At 39.3% G+C, this 10,000-nt stretch overlaps 1 protein-coding gene across 1 annotated transcript in view; it reads right to left on the reverse strand.

The window, feature by feature from the left end:
• Positions 1 to 4,716: 4,716 nt before the first annotated feature.
• Positions 4,717 to 10,000, reverse strand: part of LOC311018415 (transcriptional enhancer factor TEF-1-like) — a 31,895-nt gene continuing 26,611 nt past the window's right edge. The window contains exons 10-12 of the mRNA XM_084017375.1: positions 8,411 to 8,551; positions 8,144 to 8,296; positions 4,717 to 7,440 (exon numbers count right to left, since the gene is read on the reverse strand). Coding sequence (XP_083873501.1) covers positions 7,327 to 7,440; positions 8,144 to 8,296; positions 8,411 to 8,551 — 408 coding nt within the window. The 3' untranslated portion in view covers positions 4,717 to 7,326. The remainder of the gene's footprint in view (positions 7,441 to 8,143; positions 8,297 to 8,410; positions 8,552 to 10,000) is intronic.

Consider the following 10,000-nt stretch of genomic DNA (forward strand, 5'->3'; position numbering starts at 1 on the left):
TAATTACTTTGAAATTACAGTAACAAGTAATAAATAATGTTGTGTATTTGTGTGTGTTGGTGTGTGTGTTGTTGTGTTTGTGTGTATTTGTGTGTGTTGGTGTGTATTTGTGTGTGTTTTGTGTGTGTTGGTGTGTGTGTTGGTGTGTGTATTCGTGTGTGTTGGTGTGTATTTGTGTGTGTTTTGTGTGTGTTGGTGTGTGTGTTGTTGTTTGTGTGTGTTGGTGTGTGTGTGTGTTTTGTGTGTATTTGTGTGTGTTGGTGTGTATTTGTGTGTGTTTTGTGTGTGTTGGTGTGTATTTGTGTGTGTTGGTGTGTGTGTGTTTTGTGTGTATTTGTGTGTGTTGGTGTGTATTTGTGTGTGTTTTGTGTGTGTTGGTGTGTATTTGTGTGTGTTTGTGTGTGTTTTGTCTGTGTTTTGTGTGTGTTGGTGTGTATTTGTGTGTGTTGGTGTGTGTGTGTTTTGTGTGTATTTGTGTGTGTTGGTGTGTATTTGTGTGTGTTTTGTGTGTATTTGTGTGTGTTGGTGTGTGTATTTGTGTGTGTTGGTGTGTATTTGTGTGTGTTTTGTGTGTGTTGGTGTGTGTGTGTTTGGTGTGTATTTGTGTGTGTTGGTGTGTATTTGTGTGTGTTGGTGTGTATTTGTGTGTGTTTTGTCTGTGTTTTGTGTGTGTTGGTGTGTATTTGTGTGTGTTTTGTGTGTGTTGGTGTGTATTTGTGTGTATTTGTGTGTGTTTTGTGTGTGTTGGTGTGTGTGTTGGTGTGTGTATTTGTGTGTGTTGGTGTGTATTTGTGTGTGTTTTGTGTGTGTTGGTGTGTGTGTGTTTGGTGTGTATTTGTGTGTGTTGGTGTGTATTTGTGTGTGTTTTGTCTGTGTTTTGTGTGTGTTGGTGTGTATTTGTGTGTTGGTGTGTGTGTGTTTTGTGTGTATTTGTGTGTGTTGGTGTGTGTTTGTGTGTGTTTTGTCTGTGTTTTGTGTGTGTTGGTGTGTATTTGTGTGTGTTGGTGTGTGTGTGTTGGTGTGTATTTGTGTGTTGGTGTGTGTGTGTTTTGTGTGTATTTGTGTGTGTTGGTGTGTGTTTGGGAAACCCCTGACTGATAGTAGTAATCATAGAAGATCATCTTATAGCAGATCAATCGGAGTGATTGGGGCTGATGAATGTTTGCTGTGAATGTAGAGTTGGATTCTTTGAGTGTGGTTCCCTCTGGTGGTCGGCAAGGAAACTACATTAACCGTGAGGTTCATACTCGCAGTTCTTCCACAATGCTTCTGTCTGCTTCTGCAGAGGTGAAGAGTCACCGTGTGGTGCGTTCAGGGGTCGTGGTTGAAACGGGCATGTTGAGCATCATTGTCCCTGGGTGAATCCTCACAGGCGTGTCCTGCACGTAGTTGACCCCGTGTCAGGCGTGTTGGAGCTGCAGGACGACGTGTTCACTGGTTCAAACAAAGAGCTGCTGGTCCATAAGCATTAATGTGAGCAAAAATATGAGCTGTGTGTACTCTACCATGACTTTCCAACATATGTTACTATGACGTTTTCACGACTTTTTTCAACATACGTTACTATGTTTTTTTCACAACTTTTTCCGACATACGTTACGGATGTTTTTGACAACCGTTACTATGACGTTTTCACGACTTTTTTCAACATACGTTACTATGACGTTTTCACGACTTTTTTCAACATACGTTACTATGACGTTTTCATGACTTTTTTCAACATACGTTACTATGACTTTTTCACAACTTTTTCCGACATACGTTACGGATGTTTTCGACAACTGTTACTATGACGTTTTCACAACTTTTTTCAACATACGTTACTATGACGTTTTCATGACTTTTTTCAACATACTTTACTATGACGTTTTCACAACTTTTTTCAACATACGTTACTATGACTTTTTCACAACTTTTTCCTAAATACGTTACGGATGTTTTTGACAACCGTTACTATGACGTTTTCACGACTTTTTTCAACATACGTTACTATGACGTTTTCACAACTTTTTTCAACATAAGTTCACAACTTTTTTCAACATACGTTACTATGACGTTTTCACGACTTTTTCAACATACGATACTATGACGTTTTCACAACTTTTTTCAACATACGTTACTATGACGTTTTCACGACTTTTTTCAACATACGTTACTATGACGTTTTCACAACTTTTTTCAACATACGTTACTATGACGTTTTCACGACTTTTTTCAACATACGTTACTATGACGTTTTCATGACTTTTTTCAACATACGTTACTATGACTTTTTCACAACTTTTTCCGACATACGTTACGGATGTTTTTGACAACCGTTACTATGACGTTTTCACGACTTTTTTCAACATACGTTACTATGACGTTTTCACAACTTTTTTCAACATACGTTACTATGACTTTTTCACAACTTTTTTCGACATACGGTACTGATGTTTTCGACAACTGTTACTATGACGTTTTCACAACTTTTTTCAACATACGTTACTATGACGTTTTCATGACTTTTTTCAACATACGTTACTATGACTTTTTCACAACTTTTTCCAACATACGTTACGGATGTTTTCGACAACTGTTACTATGACGTTTTCACAACTTTTTTCAACATACGTTACAATGACGTTTTCATGACTTTTTTCAGCATACTTTACTATGACGTTTTCACAACTTTTTTCAACATACGTTACTATGACTTTTTCACAACTTTTTCCGACATACGTTACGGGTGTTTTTGACAACCGTTACTATGACGTTTTCACAACTTTTTTCAACATACGTTACTATGACGTTTTCACGACTTTTTTCAACATACGTTTCTATGACGTTTTCACAACTTTTTTCAACATAAGTTCACAACTTTTTTCAACATACGTTACTATGACGTTTTCACGACTTTTTCAACATACGATACTACGACGTTTTCACAACTTTTTTCAACATACGATACTATGACGTTTTCACAACTTTTTTCAACATACGTTACTATGACTTTTTCACAACTTTTTCCAACATACGTTACGGGTGTTTTTGACAACCGTTACTATGACGTTTTCACAACTTTTTTCAACATACGTTACTATGACGTTTTCACGACTTTTTTCAACATACGTTTCTATGACGTTTTCACAACTTTTTTCAACATAAGTTCACAACTTTTTTCAACATACGTTACTATGACGTTTTCACGACTTTTTCAACATACGATACTACGACGTTTTCACAACTTTTTTCAACATACGATACTATGACGTTTTCACAACTTTTTTCAACATACGTTACTATGACGTTTTCACGACTTTTTTCGACATACGTTACTATGACGTTTTCACAACTTTTTTCAACATACGTTACTATGACTTTTTCACAACTTTTTCCGACATACGTTACTGAGGTTTTCGACAACCGTTACTATGACGTTTTCACAACTTTTTTCAACATACGTTACTATGACGTTTTCACGACTTTTTCCAACATATGTTACTATGACGTTTTCACGACTTTTTTCAACATACGTTACTATGACTTTTTCACAACTTTTTCCGACATACGTTACTATGACGTTTTCACGACTTTTTTTTAACATACGTTACTATGACTTTTTCACAACTTTTTCCGACATACGTTACTGATGTTTTCGACAACCGTTACTATGACGTTTTCACGACTTTTTTCAACATACTTTACTATGACGTTTTCACGACTTTTTCCAACATATGTTACTATGACTTTTTCACAACTTTTTTCAACATACGTTACTATGACGTTTTCACGACTTTTTTCAACATACGTTACTATGACTTGTTCACAACTTTTTCCGACATACGTTACTGATGTTTTCGACAACCGTTACTATGACGTTTTCACGACTTTTTTCAACATACTTTACTATGACGTTTTCACGACTTTTTCCAACATACGTTACTGTTTTCATGACTTTTTTCAACATATACTATGACTTATTAACTTTTTCAACATACGTTACTAGGTCATAGTATATGTTGAAAAAGGTTGTGAACGTATGTTGAAAAAAGTCGTGAAAACGTCATAGTAACTTATTAACTTTTTCAACATACGTTACTATGACGTTTTCACAACTTTTTTCAACATATACTATGACTTATTAACTTTTTCAACATATGTTACTATGACTTTTTCACAACTTTTTTCAACATAATTACTATGACTTTTTCACAACTTTTCCGACATACGTTACTGATGTTTCCGATAACCGTTACTATGACGTTTTCACAACTTTTTTCACAACTTTTTTTGACATACGATACAATGACTTTTTTCGACATATAATACTTTGACATTTTATTACTTCTAACTTGTCCTCTGACCTATCCAGGGTGTACCCTGCCTTCGCCCAATGATAGGTGGGATCGGCTCCAGCCCCCCCGCGACCCTGAATACAGGATAAGCGGTAGACGATGGATGGATGGAACTTGTCCCCTGTGTTGAAAAGCCATGAAAAAAGTCAAATGTAGTGATCAAAATAACCAAATGTGGACCAGCAGCCGTGTCAGCAGATGAAGAGAAGCCCATGTTGTTTTGATGAGCTTTCATCCCATCAGGCTCATGTGTTTTAACACCCTGCAAGACAAGGGAAAGGAACGCACACCCCTTCTGCACTGGAGAGGTTGTTCCATATAAGGATTTAGGAACTTCTTTGAACATGAAGAAGTGAATAAAAACCGACTCCGGGTTTGGAACTGACCATTTATTTAAACTGAATAGCATATGCGTACAAAGTCTCTACAAAGCTAGAAAATATCTAACATACTTTTAGCCATGAGGGGAAAAAAAAAAGTTACAAAGCAAAAGATCAGACCCTGTGCGGTACCAACAGACAACCATGACTCACGCTTGGATTTCCCTAAATGCATCTCTTCTTTCCCAAAATAGCATCATCATTAGAATATCAAAGAGAAACATTGGTAATAAAGGTTATTGTCACCTTATATAAAGCACCTTATCAAAAACCCTCAGTGACGCTGCACCGGGCGGAAAGGTTCAAGGCCATGTTGGCGTCGGGTACAGACTAACTTCCGTTGTCTCGGAAACGAAGATAAATATCCGACTGGCACAAACGAGACGACACTGAACACAGACGGCGATGGCGACTCGGCAGGTGAGGTTTCCTGTTCTTACTACAGCCGACCAAGATATGAGTTTGATCGTGTAAAAGACAAACGTGTCAATGCACAGTTCTACTTTTTGTTGATTTCGTTGGTGTTTTCACTTCGACCTGTTGAGCTTTACAGGAGCTGCGGATGTTCGGACTCCTTTTCCTTGAAATGATAGTTTGGCAGAAGACTCCGCTGTAATAAATCACTTTTCCTTGAAATGATAGTTTGGCAGAGGACTCCGTTGTAATAAATCACTTTTCCTTGTCGTGTCACACGATGACCATCTTTGGTAAGCAGGTTCATGTGATTGTGAGGTCATTTCCTGACAGTGAGTCATTGTGTTGACAAATGGGGTGAAATATGGTGTTTGTTTTAGAAGTCCGATCGTCGTGTCTCACAGGAAACGTAACCCTGAGTCGCCAGCGTGCCGTTTCTGCTTCTCCACATCTGTTTCAGGGAACCGGCAGCAGCGACGCTGAGACACGTTGAAATCGGTCGAGTTGTGTTTCATTTCAGGGGCATCAGACGACACCGAGCGTGTTTCAACCTCAGTGCGACTAAACAATGCAAATAAATGCTGCCGTGAACAGAAGGCGGTAACATCCAGTTGGGAAATCACAACGGTCGACATTCTTCCAGCTGGTTCAGTGCTGACCGTCTGAAAAAAACATTAAATATGGAGTTTGGATAATTAGCCCTCAAGACTCAAGGAGCATGTGAAACCTAATTAAGCACTGCTATTGACTAACATGCCTTTTATACACCACGGTAACAGACCACACCTGAAGGCACCACGCTGCTCGTCACCTGCTACAGTCGACCTCCACCGGGTCGCTGCTTGAATTCATAACTGAGTTCATCCCGACGGGAAGAAACACGTCCTGGACTTTTTAAAGGCAACTGTGTCTTAATGAAAGGTGCGGTGGCGTGTGGGCGGGGCGTTACATGGACGTCATCACATTAGAACACGTTTGTCAGGAGGTTAAAGTTCGCTGGTGCCAGAATATTGAACTAAGAGTCATTTAAGTGAAGAAAAACCAGATCAGAAAAGACATTTTGACACGTTTCCCCTACAATGATTGACGTTGTATAGTTTGAAATATTCACAGTGCTTCCCAATGGACTGACCACAATATACTTCATATTTAAAGATATAATCCTTAAGATTTTCATAAATCAGTTTTTTCAGCAACAGCCATTGAATGTTTACAAATCTTTTGTAATTGACACGTTTGTAGTTTTTGAGCACGTTTATTGTTCATCTTCCTGCTGACTTGACGTTTCCTCCCGTTTCACAATAAAAGCGTCAACTGACAAAGCACAGAGGGGCTTTTATTGTGAAGCACTGACAGGAAGTGTGAAACACAATCTAAATCTTAAGGATTATAGCTTTAAATATTCTTATTTATTCAAACTTGCTGAGTCATTTGTTGCACAAAAAGGTACCTGAATTGTTCAATTTCACGTATAATTTCTTTTTAACATACATTTTACATTTTAGATTTCCTGGAATTAAAATATAGTCTATATGCTACTATCAATAAACAAGTTTTCGAAGCTATTTTTTTTTTTTCAAGGAAAACATACAAAAAGGTAAAAATCTGATTTCTTTGGGAACAAACCTCTTTTTTTGTGCAAGAATGCAGCTCACACAACTTTTCAGTGGCCATCTGTACAAAACCACCTGATACTGTCCCATCATGCAGCAGTGTTACTCCTTCTATCAGTATTGATTACACAGGGTCTGACCTTCAGGGTCTGACCTTCAGGGTCCGTCAGATAAACACACTTTTCTTCAGCTCCCGGGTTTGACTTTCCCAAAAGCACATGACAGAACTTGAACTTTCACCTCCAGAACAGCAACGTTAGATTTACTGGAGGGAAACGGAGCCAATCAGCATCTGCAGGTGAGAGTCACCAGGTCAAAGTCAGGTGTGCTTCACTGTGCTCTTCACAGCTAATGAGCTTCTGTTGGAGTTCAGATTCATCACATCTGATGTTAAAATAATAAAAAAAATTATCATCATCGTTTTGTGAGCAGCAGCGAAAACTGCAGCCGTCCTTCTTCCTCTTCAAGTCGAGCCGTTTGGCTGAAAAAGACACTTCTGTAGGATTTCAGTTTTTAGACATGTGTGTGTGTGTGTGTGTGTGTGTGTGTGTGTGTGTGTGTGCCTGTGTGTGTGTGTGTGTGTTATTCCTTGACGAGTCGGTAGATGTGGTGCTGAGCTCCGTGCTCGTTGTTGGACACCTCAAACACACAGGCCATACACAGCAAGGTCTCCTGAGTGTCTCTGTTGCTGACAACCTGAACACACACACACACACACACACAGAGAGAGAGAGAGAGAGAGAGAGAAAGAAACACTGTTAGAAGTGTGTTGATGATTTTCTAATTCATTTCATTTGTTTTCATCTGTGGAAAAAACAACATTTTTTTTTTTGACAGAATCTTGTTTTTATTGTTGTGATACTCGTTTCAGCCACAAGAGGCAGCAGTGCTCCACTACCTGATGTTCTAAATAGGATGAAAATCCTTCATGTTTTTTTGGATCTGGCCTGCTGGTTGGCTGCTAAAGCACCATCTAGTGGGCTGAGCAGGTACTGCCAAATTATTAGGTTCAATTTAAAATAGTTTTTAAGGGTAATTTACAAACCTAGATATTTAAATTAAAAAAATAACAAAGCATTATTGTAATAAAAAATGTTTTATATCACAAGGTGAAACTTCACGTAAAGACACGTCGAGAAGCAGCGGCACAAATTCAGTTTCCTCAAATGAAAAAGTGACGTGGGAAACGTGTGTGGAGAGGAACTATATTACATTAAATACAGATTTATTATCATTATTAGGGAAGGTGGTCCTGAAAAAAGGCTTGAAGACACTAAAGGTTCATAACTTCTAATACATTGTTTGAGTTTATCGTGTTCTATTGAAGATGAAGGAGTGGTTTCGGTTTCAGAGCTCCGTGAGGCAGAAGAAGTGTTTTCAGTGTAACAGGAAGCCTCACCAGCAGAATGGTGAAGTTCTCCAGCACGCTGTTCATCATGTACTTCTCAGGAAGGTGTTTGAGCTTGTGGATGAAGTTGATCATGTATTCACACATCGGAGAACGGCTGATCCTGTAGACGAAACGGCCGTTTTCAAACCTTGCATACTCCGTCTGAGAGAGAGAGGACGATAGAGAGAGGTTACTGAACTAAACTCAAAGGTCAGAGTTCGAGATGCTGGTCTCCTCGGGTCACCAGACCACCAGGACCACGTGGACTGGCCTCACCTCCACCTTCTCCACCACCTGCTTGCCGAAGGAGCAGACCTTGGTGGAGCACGTGATGGTCATGTTCTCCGAGCTCTCGTATTGGCTGGTGACGCCGTAGAACGCCGCCGGGTCGTCCTGCACGTTGTAGCTCAGGTCCGCCTGGCAACAGAGACGAATAATAAAGATTAATAAAAAAAACAATCAGACCCGCCCACTTCAGCCGCCAACGTTAGCCAACAGCGCCCTCTGCTGGCCAATCAGAGAACAAGCTTCATAGATTAAAGACAGAATGTTGAGTTAAAAGAAGACTGAACATTCCATCTTAATATTTTATTTATTAAACATTATGTATACAGAAGTTAAAGGCCAAATTATTTCCCATAATGCTCGCTGGAATGACAGTTTAGGCACTTCAGCCCTGGCTTCACGTCTCAGAATCGGAGGTCACCTCCTGGTTTTTCCATCACTGTGAGCACCAGCAACATAAAATGTGGTAAAAAGCTGTATTTTTTAGCCTTTAGCAGCTTTCTTTTGATACTAAATATAATATTTGTAATAATATATATACATTTATACCGGCAGCGATACACAAAGATACTCTTTAGAAGTACTGGCAGATAATAATGATATTCTTGTGTCGTTGAAGTTGCTTAATGAGAACATGTTGCACCTGGATTACAGGCGGAGGAGGGTTTGTGTTATTGTAATGAGTTCTCTGAGGAACACACACACACACACACACACACACACACACCATATGCTGAGTATTTGTACATTCAAACACACACACAACAAAATGCTCCGTTACAGCAGCAGATTATCAGAAGCTCCATTGTGGAAGATCAGAGAGCTTTTTAATTAAATTCACAGAGAAGGCTCTCTACAGGACACAGTGTCTTTCTGTGTGTGTGTGTGTGTTTCTGTGTCTGTGTGTGTGTGTTTCTGTGTGTGTGTGTGTGTGTGTGTGTGTGTGATTGTACACTGAAGCCACTTCACCGGCCTGCAGGCTTCTCATTGTCTCGTCCACGACCTCGCAGCCACATTCACAAACCGGCTCATAATGAACCGCTAAGTCCCGCCCCCGACAACCATCGTCCAATAAGAGCGTAGCAACCGTAGCTAGGCAGGGCGGGCCTGTCAACCTTTGGATTTCTGTACATGCTGGACTACATGTGGCTTCAGGAAAGGTGACGCGCTTCAAACAGCTGGTGTTTTCTGTGTGAGGCTTTAAAAACAATAAAGTCACCTGTCCATCTGGAACATTAATGTCCTTTAATTTACATAATCGAGCATCTTCATACATCCGTGATCACCGACATGTTTTTTATTGGTGTTCTGTGAAGCAGGTTATTATAATTATTAAGAAAAGGATTAAACGCTTCACTTTCTACGGAAGCCCTCAGAGGCCAGTCACAAGAAATCTGATCTTAATTGTTTTCATGATTTAACAGGTGAAAAAAAAAATGGTTATTACATATAAAATGATTTTTCTCACTCGATACGATTTAAGATTTTATGTGGGGAAATTCAGGATAATCGTGAATATCATTGCGGTCTAGCTAACCATCATTATAGAGACGTGAAAATGTGTTTTTATATCACTTGAGA

Source organism: Eutrigla gurnardus (genome assembly GCF_963514095.1).
Source record: "Eutrigla gurnardus genome assembly, chromosome: 9".
Lineage (NCBI taxonomy): Eukaryota > Metazoa > Chordata > Actinopteri > Perciformes > Triglidae > Eutrigla > Eutrigla gurnardus.